Source organism: Lactuca virosa, chromosome 3 (genome assembly GCF_052849685.1).
Source record: "Lactuca virosa cultivar CGN04683 chromosome 3, Lactuca_virosa_CGN04683_v6, whole genome shotgun sequence".
Taxonomy (NCBI): domain Eukaryota; kingdom Viridiplantae; phylum Streptophyta; class Magnoliopsida; order Asterales; family Asteraceae; genus Lactuca; species Lactuca virosa.
The window spans coordinates 140,523,529-140,539,955 of NC_136428.1; the positions used below are offsets into that span (position 1 = coordinate 140,523,529).

Consider the following 16,427-nt stretch of genomic DNA (forward strand, 5'->3'; position numbering starts at 1 on the left):
TCTTTTGGGAGTTTTAGATGATGGCGATCAACCAAACTCAAAATCAAACCAACAAAAATAGTTATCAAAATATGGAGAAATTTCATAGGTCAATAGTTCCATAATTCAAAAGCTCACTAAACATAAGTCAGATAGCTCAATAGTTCCATAATTCAAAATCAAGGGTACACTAGACCCAATAGTTCCATAAGTCAGATAGCTCAATAGTTCCATAATTCAAAATCAAGGGTACACTAGACCCATACTTCCAATATCTAAATATTCTAATATGTTCAACAATATCAAAGGAATTGTTTAGCGATGTAAACAATTTCCATAAATTTCAACACTTCAAGGGAAATGGTTCAACAAATTCAAATAAACAATATATATGCAATCTTGTCATTCCCAAATCAATCTCTAGTCAACACTCACAAAGATGTCATAAATTAGGCTCATGTACAGTCGACAATCTGCATTATTCATTTTTAATGCTCAATCAAAATTATAGATGTTGTATAATTAGCATAAAGCACCTTATAAATTGGCAATGCTCGTTCAAATTCCAAAATAGGCATCTTCTAAACCATTACACATGTACCATATTAAGGGTAGTTAACCATGCATGTGCATATTGATGATTACCTAGAAATCTAACCACTTTAAATAAATTCAAATGCCACATATATATATATAGTGAATAATATGCATGGTCTCCTATCCTTATATATATATACATATATATATATATATATATATATATATATATATATATATATATATATATATACACACACACACTAAAGTCACAATATTTTCATCAATTTGATAAAAAAATCTCAAAGTTTATTTATTTGGCAAAAAACTCATAACTTTCATCGATTTGACACACTAAAGTCCTAATATTTTTCATCGATTTGACAAAAAACTCATAACTTTATTTTTTGATAGTAAAGTCCTAATTCACGATTGGACAAGAAAGTCTTAGACTTTATTTTTTTTACATTAAAGTCCTAATTACCAGCTAACCGGAAAAAATGGTAAAAGTGTCAAAAACTGGCGATAGTTAGGACTTTACTGTAAAAAAAAAGTTTAGGTTTCTTTGTCAAATAGATGAAGATATATATATATATATATATATATATATATATATATATATATATATATATATATATATATATATATAGTGTGAGGTTCAATAGAGAATCATAATTAACCAAGGAACCAAGAAACCAATCTTTTTTTCAACTTTTAGAACTTATTTTTTATCAAAAAAAAAAAACTAAAAATACAGAAATTCATAACTTTTTATCCTTTTTTCAATGATATCAAACTCGAATTTTTTTTTACGTCAACTTCACAATGTGAATCTTTGAAAATTCACAATGTGAATCCGGATTCACACGGTGAATCCGAAAAATATTTTTCACATTCACAATGTTAATATATGAATTTAGATATTTTTAGAATTTTTTTTCGATAAAGAATAAGCTCTAGAAATTGAGAAAAAAAAATTGGTTCCTTGAAGAACCAATAATTATGGTTTTCTATTGAACTTTTTCATATATATATATATATATATATATATATATATATATATATATATATATATATATATATATATATATATATAGAAGTAAGTTCAAATAAAAAACAGTAAATAGTGTGATTAAAAACATTATTTTTATGTTATTATTCTGTAATGAATTTTGTATATGTGTATTGTTGAAGTAATTCTAATATAAATATTAACTTTCGATTAGTCATATATTCATTACAATGTTATTATTCTATTATAAACTTATTATATATGTGCATTTTTGTAGTAAATTCTAATTTTAATTTTAACCTTTAACTATTTATTTATTCTTTGCTGAATAATGACATAAAGTTGTCGATATAAAATTCATTACAGAATAATAATATAAAAAAGTGTTTTTACGTTTTCACGCTATTTACTGTTTTTATTTGAATCGTCCCCTATATATATATATATATATATATATATATATATATATATATATATATATATATATATGCACAACGTTTTCGACACCAAAGTCTGATTGTAAGCATTGTTTCCAATTAGTCAGGTTATGTACTTGTTAAGTACAATTCATATGAAACATTTATAGTTAATTTATCTAAAATTGATCTTTTTAATGGATTAATATGTCACTATTTACTTCGGGCTATAAAATGAATCTAAATATTACAGGTCTATAAGACTATGAAGAGTGGTCACCATTAATCCACCGAAAACACGTTGTCACATCTGCGGCACGTCAGCTTCACCACCAACCAGTAGACATTTGAAATTGTTACCATTCCACAATTTTCCTTTTTTATTTTTTAATTTTTATATGATTAAATTAAATAAAAACACAATTTAAAACATAATAAAATATTTTACATTAATTGAAACCACATTATATTAATTAAAAAACATAGAAAATAAGACCTAAAAAATAGAAAATTAAAGCTAATTACTAAAATAAACATAAGAAACATAGAAAATTAAACCTAAATTACTAAAATATACTTAAAAAAACATGGAAAATTAAACCTAAATTACTAAAAAAACTTAAAAAAAAATATAGAAAATTAAACTTAATTTACTAAAATGCATAAAAAACATAGAACCTATTTGCGATATTTGTCGAGAACATCTTGTTGAATTTTTAAATACGCCCATAAATTTTCTGGGTCGGGATTTGGTTGTGAAATCGTGTTTAAAATTTTAAGATCGGTGAATGCCATTTTTCGCCGACGAGCTTCCTCTGTTGATGCAAATTTTCTTTTCTAAAAAACTTAGAGTTTTGTCTATTTTCTCCGCTACTACGTCCTCGTTGGTTGATTTTCCGCTTGAAGACGCCCCCTTTTTCTCGCTTTTTCCCTTCCCGGTGGTCGACGAAGTTGGACGTCCGGTGGACCCTCCCCTCGGTGACGTCGAACTCATCATTGAGGTCGAGGCTAACACCAATGTCCGAATCGGACGTTCTCGCCCTTTTGTTGGAGCCGGTGGTAGATCCCCAATGCGCCGTATTCAGATAAATGACCCATTTTGGACCATTACAACAAACTTCTCATGTTTTTTGGTTGGCAAATGGTTTACCATTGTTGGTAATTTTCAATTGGTACAACGCGGTTGATAAAATGTTTAAATCGTTGCTAGCACTTCTATGCATATTTTTAATATTGTCAAATACGCCGTTAGATTTGGTCCAAGTCGCTTGAAGGTCACGCCATTTTGCATTGACCGAGTCGTATGTCAGGCTCGTTTGCCTTCCTAACAACGCGTGGAAGTGGTCTAAAACACGATTACAAAAAATTTTGACTCGTTTGCGCGTTGCCGACATCCCCGTCTTGTGATATGAAAATCCAAGCTTTAGCTAAAGTTTGCTCCTCATCTTCGGTCCATTGAGTACTTTTCTTTTTTCCTTGGATCTTTTGATTTTTTTTCCTTCTACGACTTGGTTGTGTTTCTTCAACCCGTTCTTCGTCGTCGTCATTGTCGAGATTTATAGGTTGAGATAGTTGTGAAAGTTGTTGACGTTGAGAAGTTTGAGGTTGAAATTGCGGAGAAGGTTGTGGTTGAAATGCTTGAAATTGGGGTTGATTAAATTGTGGTGGTTGTTGTTGTTGGCAGTATTGTGGGTGGTATGAAAGCTTGGTGAATAAAGGTTGTTGTTGGATTGGAGATGTTATCAATTACATGAAACTAAGATTTGCTAAAGGATCATTTGGAGTGTTTGGGGTGGATGGGGTATTTTGATTTGGGTCCATAAAAATATACGAGGAAAGAGTATTTTTGTTGAATATGTGTGTTTGTGTTGAAAGAGTGTGTGTGTGTGTGTGTGTGTGTTTGAAATGTAAAATGAATGTGTATATATAGAGAAATTTATTAATACTTGAATGATTTAATTTTTTTTATATAGTAAAGGTCGAAAATGAACAACCCCCGCTCCCCAACGGTCAAAATCAAATGGCCAATCAAATCACCTGTCTCCATCCGTCTTCGCGTCTACTACTCAGTTAGAGCACCGGCCCTGAGGGCGGTGTTCACGCGTCTTGGGGGGCTCCACGTCAGCCTCCCATGCATCTTTCATTAACCTCACCGGATAGCCTAAGAGCATCTCCAACCCATTCTCATTCTCCATTTCCCCCCCATTTTTTTCCCTATTCTTGTCCAACCCTCCCCTATTTATTCCCCCATTTTGGGGGATATGAATAGTATTACACCAAATATGGTGTTCTACTATTCATTTCTCCCAAAATGAGGATGAACTTTACGTTGTCGGTTTTAGTCTCTCTGTTTATATATTTATACATTTCTAGTTTATTTTTACCTACTAACTATAATTTAAATGTAATATTTAATACTTATAATATTTTGTTATATATTAAATTATATTAATTAATTATAAATATAAAGTTTGTTTTTTGTTCATCAAATTCATATAAAAAGTTAAATACATATTGAAATTTTAAAAAAAGATAACGTATTTTGCAAAAGCTTATAAGTGTGTTATAAATATAATCTTATTTATTTAATATTATCATAATGAAAAAAATATAGATTATATATTTGTTAAAACCAAATTAGTAGAAGGGACATGTTTGACAATCTATGTAAGTTGGAAGAATAAAATATACTAGAAATATACTTTTTAGGGTAAAAAATGGAGCAGGGTTGGAGATGAAACAATATTACCCTATTTTTTACTTCATTTTTGGGAGAGAAAATGAAAGTGGGTTGGAGATGGTCTAAGGTGGATTTTCGACCCATGTTTGTTTCCCTTTTAAATAACTTTAATCAAAAAAACATTTAGCCCATTAAAGGTTGGGTGAACTGAATAATCAAAACCTAATAACTATTTACAATTTATGAAACCAGATCAACAAAGTACCAATACCATCAATGTCGTGCATGCCCACTTCCAACCTCTAGTCAACATTTTTTTCATCTCCCACACCTTGAAATCATCGAGTTCTTGCTCCTTAATCTTATTCAGACCATGCGCCTCATATTCTAGTGATCGACAAGCTAGAGAAACATCGACACCTATTCGCTATATTCGATCATCTCCTTTGCCATTAACCATTCTAGCCTATTGAATTCATTTACATCTCAACCGCTCCACAGTAAAACTGAACAATACGGTCGACAGAGATACTACATCATCCCCTTTGTAGAATACGATTGTGGGGTAGAAGGGTAATATAAATTGGAGAGCTGATTTGTTAAAGAATCAGCATATGGAAGTAGCTAGTCGTACGTAGTCATGAATTAACATAGGTAACAATTCATCTATTGAATGTTTAAAGGAGGGTTCAATACCTAGAGACCATAGATATTAATGTTGGAATTTATTAAAAAATCATTTTCTAAGAACACTAAAAATAACAATGGAAGTATTAAAATATTGAATAAACATAAAATTATTTTATCCCATCAAGGATCATTTTTTATGTATCGAAAAATTAACACGACCATAGAAAGAAAGAATTACATCTTTCAAACACTTTGATTTCTCTTGGAAGGTTGAAAGTTGATGAAGTGATGACAAGAATTCAAAGAAGAATCCCTCTAGAAATAATCCACGAATAATAACCAAATAAACTAGAAGGCTAGTTCTTATTGCTTTAAAGAGACTCTTAAGCCTTTATGAACAAAAACAAAGCTTTTGTCTTAAATGAGAGTAAAATAAAGTATCAACTTTTCTTCATCTTTGTCTTAACATTTAAGAGAAAAACTAGAGAGAATGGGGAAAGGAAAAGGGAAAAGGGAGAAGCATAACTCATAGTTTGAAAATAAGGAAGAAGGACCAAAATGAAAGCCTTTTATCTTATCTCTTTACCCATTAGGTATTAATCATTTTAGAACTTCCATGCCCTAACATCCCATGCATAATGATTATTTCAAGACTCTCTTTTAGAAGAATGTGATGCTTGTTAAAATAATAAAAAATGAAGCTAGTCCTTGTCCCCTTTCTTCTCCTTGGTTTTTATAAGAAAAAAAGAGTTTTAGAAAAAAAATTATTCGATCTTATAGAAGTTATAAAGTCTTATGCATTCATATAAGACAAAAACACATTTTGGTCCAAAACGATATACATGACATAATAAATCATACCTTATGATACATTTTGATAATTAACATTGAAAATTAATATTTTCATAAAATAAATAATTTCCAATTAATTGCAAAAGTTATAATTATTAATTAAGATCGAATATGTATAAATATTCAATTAGCATTTACTTATTATAGTTGTGTCCATATATGATCATATATTATTAGAAAATATCATTAAAAACTTATTCTTAAGCATATACATAGAGGTAGGTTCAAATGTTTGTTACATCTATTGTGTGCTAGAATGCACTAATAAAAATTTAGTAAAAATTAAATTATTATTTAATCAAATAAAGATAGATATTGAATGATTTCCATAATTATACATATATTAAATGATATTTATATTTATAATTTATTTGTTATGGAAACTAATTAAATCTGTCATTAATGTCAGCAATAATATTTTTTCAGAATGAATTCGTATCTAGAAGAATGAGATTGTATTCTAGTAGAATGAGAGTGTATTATAGTAGAATACACTCTCGTTCTTCATATTATATGCAACTTTATTGTATTTTAAGTGAATGTGTCTTGAAACAAAACACGAATCCCTATATAAAAACCTACATGCGAATTCATTCTAAAAGAATGTTATTGCTGACATTAATAATGAATTCAATTAGTTTCCATAAAATGAGAATTATAATTATGAGTATCATTTAATATACGTACAAATATGGAAGTCATTTAATATCTATCTTTATTTAATTAAATAATCATTTAGTTTTATTTAATTTTTATTTGTGCATTCTAGCACACAATAAATTTAAGAAATACATTAGCATAGCCCTAGATCCAACGATTAATACCCAACAACCTTAGATACTAAACAGACTTAAATACTAATATAATTAGCAAGGTTTTAAAAAGCGTTCGACGTTTTCTAGTCAGTCCGGTTAAGGGATTAATCAGCTATGCGGGCTTGATCGGGGAAATAATCGGGGACCATAAATTAAAATTTCCTTCAATTTAAAAAAAAAACTAAATATGAATAATATCATGACAGGGTTCGGAAATACCACTAATATCATAAAATAATAGGTTAATATGATTAATATAACACTAATATTTTCTCCAACTGTGTCTATTGAGATATAACTTCTTCAAAGTGTTCAAATTTCATCGTTTTCTATAGTTTCGTTCATTATATATGCAGAGATTAATCGCTAGACACCTTCTAGTCGGTTGGGTAGCGCTTAGGGACTAATTAGGGATTAGTCGGGATCTAGTTAGGATTTTTACAACAATGATAAATAGTCAAAGGGTGTGGTTACATTTCACGCTTATTTTTTTCCCTGCCACCTCAGCGTCACCTCATTTTCGTATATTTTCCCTCACCCTTACACTGTAGTTACCATCACTTAATTTTTTGTTAAAATAAAATTACTATAATTTAAAAAAACAGTTATTAATTAAATAAATAAAATTAATTAAAAGTGGTTAATAAAAACAAAATTAATAAAAATAGAATATTTCATTACTTAAAAATAGAAATAATGTAATAAAAATAAGAAAACATAAATAAAATACTTTGCCAAATTTTCTTCTAAATCATCGTTCGAATCCTTGACGGACAAATCTGAATCGCCACACAAAACTTTATCTCAATCCTCAACCATATAAATATGTTAGACCTGTAAATATGTTCCACCAAATTATCACGAAAGGTGTGCTTGATGTCACAATCATGTACTTTCATTTATGTTTTCTCATAGCGGCATATCAGTTTTCCTTCGTCTTCTAAAATAATATTATGTAATATGATGCACACATACATTATATTTATCAAGCTTCAGACCTCATATGAGATTTCCATTAGTTTTAGTATCTGTCAACACGTCTTAAGTAGACCAAATGCTTGTTCTACGCCCGTCCTAGCTGCTTTATTGGGCCGTCTTACACTTTATTTTGTTTTGTTTGTCTGGACATGTGAACGATTTGATAAAGACAAATAAGGTATGTATGATATATCCCATCAGTAAAATAATACCCCACCCATACATGATACTCGATTTTATTGATACGACGCATCATGTGCCTTTCGAAGATAGAGGTCGTTAAATGTCGGCGACCGGTAAAAAACATTGATGTTTGTTTTGCTCATGCAGGGCCAAAGAATGCATTTCATGTCCACAGATCATGGGATTTATGATTGCTTCTAAAACTATCTTCGAATCTTTATGATCACCTCGTATGTATTGACCACACCATGCATTAAGGAACAATGCACATGCCCAATACATGCAATCAAAATCAATGCTACCTAGCATTTTAGGAAAACCATGCTTGTTTTCATGCAATCTTGGTGGACATCATTGATTGTAGGTTTGCATAAATATTGATAGCCGTAAACCAAAACCTCAACTTTATCAAACCTGTAAACATTTTTTTGTGTGGTTAGCTCAGACATCCTTATAACTCATTCCATGAGTCTGCCCCCATGTTGTATGCTAACTGACGAATTGCGGCTTTATAATTTTGTATTGGAGAACAATCTTCCCTATATCTCGCATCCCATTTCAATTGAAAATATCAAAACCGACCTTTCAAATGATGAACAATACATAGAAATAACTCTTTCCTCACCCATAACTGCTTTCTAAACTTTTAGTGTACACGAGACCATCGGCAAAATAGTCTTCTACAAGACGATTATGCCCGATAAAACTTTGCTTCTCGTAATGTCAACCTATAAACTTTGCTTCTCGTAATGTCAACCTATCTGAAGAAGGCAATGATGATGATGGCCTTCTGGATTAATGAACTTGTGAGAGAAAATATAGAAAATGGAAGGAGTACCGCACCACACCATATGCTGAGGGTACTCCTTCTGGCCTTGGAGTTGTTACTCATTCATGTAAGGGATACTTGCTTAAGTAAGCAGTGATTGAATAATTATATATTATTCAAGAGAGAACTAAAAATTATTTTTCGTCTTGAATACCAATTTCGTGTTAATCATGATGGATTGCATCTAAAACAAAGTCTATTAGTCCACACGGAGTCATGTGTATAAGTACTATTTATGTTCGAATTGAAAAATTGTGCTGGTTGATTAATAAATTAAACAAAGAAAATGTGTGGAATAATTGCAAAACCAACAGCTACATTGAACCATATGTGATCTTAATATAATGGAATAACACTATCACTTTAAAATCTTAATGCTCTGTCTCTCTTTCTCTCTCTTTCGTTAAGGTATCAGAACTACCAAAACTACTATGATGATCCAACAGTTATAGAGGATGTAGGAATCGGAATTACTTCAGCTGGAATATGTGGTAATCAATCAACATCTGAGCCATCAACCTTTAACATATTCATGGAGGAATTTTTATCGGATATTCGAGTTGCAACTCCAAGAACATCGGATTTTTACGTATCATCTATACGGACAAGCTCAACTGGGAATGTAACATTATATGCAATTGCACAATGCGTTGAAAACACAACTCAGACCATTTGCCAAGACTGCTTGAATACGGCATATAACAATATAAAAGATTGTCTCCCCAATACCGAAGGCAGAGCAATTGAGATGGGGTGCTTTATGAGGTATTCTGCCACACCGTTTTTTAAAGATAACCAGACAATCAACATCACACCTTTCCTAAATGAAGGTACGTATTTGGGTGTAACTTCTTCGATTTGAATTTTTCTAGAAAAAGGCTATACTTTCCCATTCTTATTTCAGTTTTCATTAGTATTTCAACCATGATATCTCGTATACTGATGGTAAAAAATTAATTTACTTGCCAAAATACTAGAAAACAACATGAGTAGGTTGCATATTGTAGAAAGACTTTTATCGGCATTCTTTACCCAAACATGTTCTAGTTTCTCATTTTTACAAATTTATTGGCTTTTTAAACAAAGACCAAAGTATAATATAGTGGTCTAAAACATGTTTCGCACATAATTTTTACAACAACAAAACATTAAATATATTTACCCTCACATATAGTCATGGGAATTTAGTATCATATTAAGTTGATTTGTATATTGCAGTGAGTTCAAGCAAAGTAGGAATACTTGTTGCAGTAATTGTCGGTATAGGCGTGATCTTTCTTATCCTTGCTATATCATTATGGTTTCGACTACGAAAAAGGTCAAAATCACACCAAGAAGGTGGTCATTTAACTTATATTCAAGTCCATTATATTGAGCTAGCTTGTTCTGTGTGATTGCATAGACTAATAATATCTAATTGTGTGTATCTCCACAATTGTATACAAATAGATTCTTCTGATCTACAAGTGGCAGTAAATTTTAGCTACAAAGATATGCAATTAGCAACTGGTAATTTTAGCGAAGAACACAAAATAGGGAAAGGTGGATTCGGTGAAGTGTACAAGGTAATCCAAGGATAATTAATAACTACTATGCTTGAATTGCTAAACATTACATGTAAATGATCATTCTTTAAAGCATTCATTGGAATTGTAAGAATAATACCTAAATTAAATTTGTTTCATTTTTAACTACTTTTAAATCTTTTAAACAATCGTATCAAAGAGGTTAATATTTAAAAAATTAAAGAGGTTAATATTTAATTTTTTGATGAAATTATAGTCATGTTTTATAAAATTTGTTACATAAAAAAATTAGATACATTTTAAATAATTTGTTCATCAAAAGTATTATAGATGTATAACAATTTTCTTTCCTCATGATGGACTTTATAGAATATAACAATTTTTTTACAATAGTTTTTTCCATACTACAATGCAATATTTAACACATCATATTATTTTCTTTTAAAAGCAATTAAAGCCATTATAACTTACAATTTTTTTTAAAAGCAAATGAGGAGTTAAGGATACAAGGCAACTCATTTTATTTTCAAATGAATACTTGAATGCACTAAAACATAGCATTTGTAATTACAAAGAAGTTCTAACACAACTAGGACAAACATTTTGATATAAGATTTCCTATAACTTAATTTATTTGGTCTTAAAAGTTTAAGATTTGATCATCATGTTTGATGTGTATCTTTGTTAAGACTGTAGCTAGTGGGATGTCTGGTATTACAACATATTTATTAATCATATATTTTCATCATTATTTTTGTAATGTTCTCTTACATAAGGATCATTTCAATAATTTTGATATTACAACGAAAACATTACTGTAATGTTATCATAAATATGGACCATTTATGTAATATCGTTATTACATAGGGACCAATTTTGTAATTTTTCTATTATACATGGACCATTTTAGTAACGTTGTCTTACTCAACCACCAATACTAAATTTTTATTTTACCTAAGAACCATTTATGTAATTTTTTTATTAGTCAGGGACCAATTCTATAAGTTTATCTTACACAAATACTATTTCTATAAATGTGTCATACTTAAGGACCATTACATAATTGTTTTTTACATCGAGGCCCTTTCTATAATTTTTTCATTCTTAAGGACCATTACTACTTACACAGAGACCATTTTGTCATACTTAAAAGTACCATTATATATATAATTTACACAAAGACCGTTTATGTAATTTTTTTCATACATAAAAACCATTACATAATTTCATAAATTTTTTCCTGTTATTTATATGGAAGTCTTGTATTTTTTTTTGTAGGCAATTTTACTCGACAAGAATGTTGTGGCCGTGAAGAAACTCCTTGTACGACATGGCAGAGCAAGAGTAGAATTTGACAATGAAGTTAAACTGATGAGCAGCGTTCGTCACCGTAATCTAGTTCGTGTTCTTGGATGGTCAAGTGAAGGACCAGAGCTCCTTTTGGTCCTGGAATACATGCCTAAAGGTAGCCTTGATAGATTCTTGTGGGGTAAGTTGATTGGTATTTATTATGAAGATAATGAGAATTACATGATTGATTGTTTATATATTTTGGTTATAATTTCATTGCTGTAATGTAAATTAATAACAAACAGGTGAAGCAAGAGGAAGTTTAACTTGGAAACAACGGTTTGATATCATATTTGGGATAGCTCGGGGTCTTGCACATTTACACCATGAATTCCATATCAAAATAATTCATAGGGATATAAAATCAGCAAACATTCTCATCGATGAATATTTTCAGCCAAAAATTGCAGACTTTGGATTAGCAAGATTTCAAAGTGAAGATCAATCCCATGTCAGCACTAAATTTGCTGGGACCTTGTGAGTTTATTTAGCATTTGATATTTTATTCGTTAACCTTTATTCTTTTGGAATTAATTTGTTTAAATGTTAATATAGGGGTTATACCGCACCAGAATATGCAACTCATGGACATTTATCAGAGAAGGTGGATACATACAGCTTTGGTGTCGTGGCCCTTGAAATCATTAGTGGTCGAAGGTGCAACGATATGAACTCCCACAGATCCGACATGCATTACCTCCTTGAAGATGTAAGATACAACCTTATAAAATTTTAAGGAGCAATGATTTGAAAATTAGTAATTGAGTATAAAGCTTAGGTATCTATGTTCTATTGATGAACCAATTTTATAGAGTGGTTGATAATTATATTTCTTCTTTGCTATGAAATATGACCAGGCATGGAGGTCGTATGAGAACAACATGCATCTAAAGGTCATTGATGAGAACTTAAATCTAGCCCAAAGTGAACAAGAACATGTCAAGAAGATAATTGAAATTGCTTTAACATGCACGCAATCACCGGTTGGTATTAGACCAACCATGTCACAAGTCGTGTTAATGCTTTCAAATGAAAGATCATTGGTGCGAAGAAAGGTTGGCAACAATTCTACATTCATCACTCTGGATAAAGAGGGCTGATGAGAGGTAAACCACAACTGACAGTATGGTGTTTAAAATTCTTCGGGGAAATGAACGTACTTTTGAACACTTAGGAGATCTGAAATCATAATATAGGTGATATCTCTTTGCGACATGAGTAGACCTTTTGTTGAGATTTAAAGCCATTTATATCGACTTATCATTTAATTCAATATAAATTCAATCAAGTTAAGTGACAAACCAGATAAGAACTTATGGTTGGAGAAATATGTGAATATATTGCTTTATGATCCACTAATTCGCCAAAATGATGCACTCTCCAGGATGAGAAATATTACACGATTCATTAGAATGATTTGGGTGTTGGATTATCCATTATGTAGAGAATGGAGAACCATCATCATTCCATAAAAATTGATGGCATATATGTAAAATGAATATTTTGGGGAAATATATATATCAGATAACTTGTCTCTGTTATATTTCAATTAATCAAATTGGTTAACAAAAAACATAATTCTGGGATATAATTAGTCATTTAGGGAAACCTTATGATGCAAATAACAATTTTACCCAATAAACTATTTCACTCCATAAATGGTCCAAGGACATATATAATTAGATTATTTTCCAACACTTTTCATGTAGAGGATGAATATGGACACATTATAACATACATTCTTATGCTTGGTTAACAACTATAATCTCTTCAAGGATTTGGTTTATGGTTTATTGAATTTGCCTACCCTACTGGTTACCTCCTATACTAATCCTTTTAGACATAACTATGAAGCTTGGTTCTACATATTTCTATCGTTAAATGATTGGAAGGTTTGTTTGGAGTTGTAATAATTAAAAGAATAAGCAAAGAACAAATTTTTAAAAGACAAGGGAGAATTATAAACAAAACAATCAGGTTGGAGTGGAAAAAGATACAATATTTTAAGATAGAAAAAACATTACAAGAACTAGAAACACCTATCTAAAAATAACTAACACCAAGAATTAGCTTATGACATAAGAGAGAAACCTAAGCAACTGACATTACATGATTACATATTGTTGATTTCAATTTTTGTGAAGAAATCCAAAGTAGTTTTTTTATCCGAAGTTTCTACTTGCCGAAGTCAGAAGATTGTCGAAGACACTTTAGGTTTATGAAGGCTATGTAGATACCAAAGTAGGTTATATAGCATATTATGCTCCTTCGGTATGTAAAGTGATCACGTGTACTATCTTGCTCCTAACAAGTTAGTGCATGATAGTGTGAGCACTTAGGGAATTCAACTGTGTATGTCCATGTTTTATGTATAGTTAGTTGACTACACCTCCTTATCTATATATAATGACGTTACTCATTAGATTAGGTTACGCTTCGGGTACTCTTTTGTGCTCATAACCTTTCTTATTGGAGCCTTTAAATTGTAACTCAGATCCTCATCAATCAAATAGCTAAACAATTAATATTTACATTGTTGTGTTCATTAATTTCTGCGTTTTATTTGTCCATTGAATTCTTCACTCATCAAGTGGTATAAGAGTAGGAATTGCTCATCTCTTTGGAGAATTTTGTTCTTTCTTGTAAATAAAGTAAAAAACACCAACGATTCCCAACTTGAACAGTTTATTCAATATAAACCAGTTCGATCATACATCAACTTACACAGGAAATCCTCACTACATTTACACTCACACTCAAACGATTACAAGAACCTGAAGATCAATTTCACAGAAGAACAACCTTCTAATCTATGTAACCCTAAATATGAACAAACCCTAATACGAGAGAGTTTTCTATAGAGATGAAGTGAATGAATGAATCAAATGATCAACAACTACACATTATATACATCGGGTAAAGAAACCATCAGCTACTCAATGGAGCAACCCAAGACCCGCGTATAAACCCGACATCATGCATAACAATTTACACAAAATATCCAACAGAAAGAAGAAATATACAAAACTTACCCTCAATAAGAATTAATGTTTTGTTTGATGATAATGAGTGATACATTTCAACGCCCCCCCCCCCCCCCCCCACACACACACACACACACAAATTGAACATTAATTCTTTTAAACACATAATAAGACCAAGATGATCAGAAATATATTCATGTTTAGCAAATCCAAGTACTTTAGTCAAAATGTCTGCATTTTGATTTAAAGAATCAATTTTATTTAATTTTAATACACCATTTTCAATTTTTTTCTCGAACAAAATGGAGATCAATTTCAAAATGTTCAGTTTTTTTCATGAAAAACAGGGTTTAAAGCCAACTTAATGGCATATTCATTATCACAAAAAATATTCACAGGAGTTAAGCCTTTTATCCCAAAATCAAACAACAATTTCAAAACCCATATCACTTGACAAGCCACATAACCTAAAGGTCTATATTCAGATTCAGTGGAAGAATGAGAAACTGTACTTTTTTTCTTGATTTTCCAGGATACAAGAGAACCTCCAAAATATACAAGATAACGAGTAACTGATCTACGACTGAAGATGCATTTAGCCCAATCAGCATCCACAAATACAATAAGATTTAGAGAACTATGTCTTGTTACATGAATACCCATACCTAGAGTATCCTTCAGATATCTCAAGAGTCTGAATGAAATATTCAAATAGGACTTGTAATGTTTATGCATATATTGACTTAAAATTTGAACAACATATGATATATTTGGACGGGTCATAGTCAAATAAATCAATTTTCCAATTAATTTCTGAAATTCAGTTATATTGACCACATAATCAGAACTATCCAAATCACATTCACGTTTAATAACCAGATTTGCTTCAAGAGGAGTCTTAACAGGTTTACAAGCAAGCATTCCAAACTCGTGCAATAATTCCAAACTATATTTTCTTTGATTTAGACAAATTCCTTTATCAGTTTTAATAACCTAAATTCCCAAAAAATATTTTAGTTCTCCTAAATCCTTAATAAAAAAAGCTGAGACTTTAATTTTTTTTTTTTAACATTTTCCAACTCCACATTACTATTTCCAGTGAGAATAATATCATCAACATAAACTAACAAAATTACAACTGTATTTTCATGATTCCTGACAAACAGAGAATAATCATTTATACTTTGCTTAATCCCAAAAAATTGAAAGTGAATGACATAACTTTTCATTCCACTTCCTAGGAGCCCGTTTAAGTCCATAAAGAGATTTTATTAGTTTACAAACTCTGGTATCACCCTTACAATGATATCCTTCAAGAAGTTCCATATAAACATTTTCAGACAAATCACCATATAAAAAAAGCATTGTTTATGTCAACTTGATATAAAGGCCAAGAATGATGAACAACTAAGGACAAAACAATTCTTACAGAAACCATTTTAGCTACAGGAGAAAATGTCTCCTCATAGTTAATACATTCTCGTTGACTGTATCCTTTTGCTACAAGTCTAGCTTTAAACATATCTATTTCACCATTAGATTTATACTTGATTTTATAAATCCAACGACATCTTATGGCTTTTCTTCCTTTAGGAAGATCAGTAGTTTCCCAAGTATTATTTCTATAAAGGGCCTTCTATTCCTCATTCATTGCTT

At 30.6% G+C, this 16,427-nt stretch overlaps 1 protein-coding gene across 1 annotated transcript in view; it reads left to right on the top strand.

Moving 5' to 3' along the window:
• The window catches only part of LOC145164124 (cysteine-rich receptor-like protein kinase 2), a 30,319-nt gene extending 17,432 nt beyond the window's left edge, over positions 1-12,887 (top strand). Inside the window, exons 2-8 of the mRNA XM_079082848.1 lie at positions 9,320-9,741; positions 10,130-10,249; positions 10,361-10,476; positions 11,716-11,926; positions 12,033-12,264; positions 12,343-12,496; positions 12,645-12,887. Of these exons, the coding sequence (XP_078938974.1) occupies positions 9,320-9,741; positions 10,130-10,249; positions 10,361-10,476; positions 11,716-11,926; positions 12,033-12,264; positions 12,343-12,496; positions 12,645-12,887 (1,498 nt within the window). The remainder of the gene's footprint in view (positions 1-9,319; positions 9,742-10,129; positions 10,250-10,360; positions 10,477-11,715; positions 11,927-12,032; positions 12,265-12,342; positions 12,497-12,644) is intronic.
• The last annotated feature ends 3,540 nt before the right edge of the window (positions 12,888-16,427 follow it).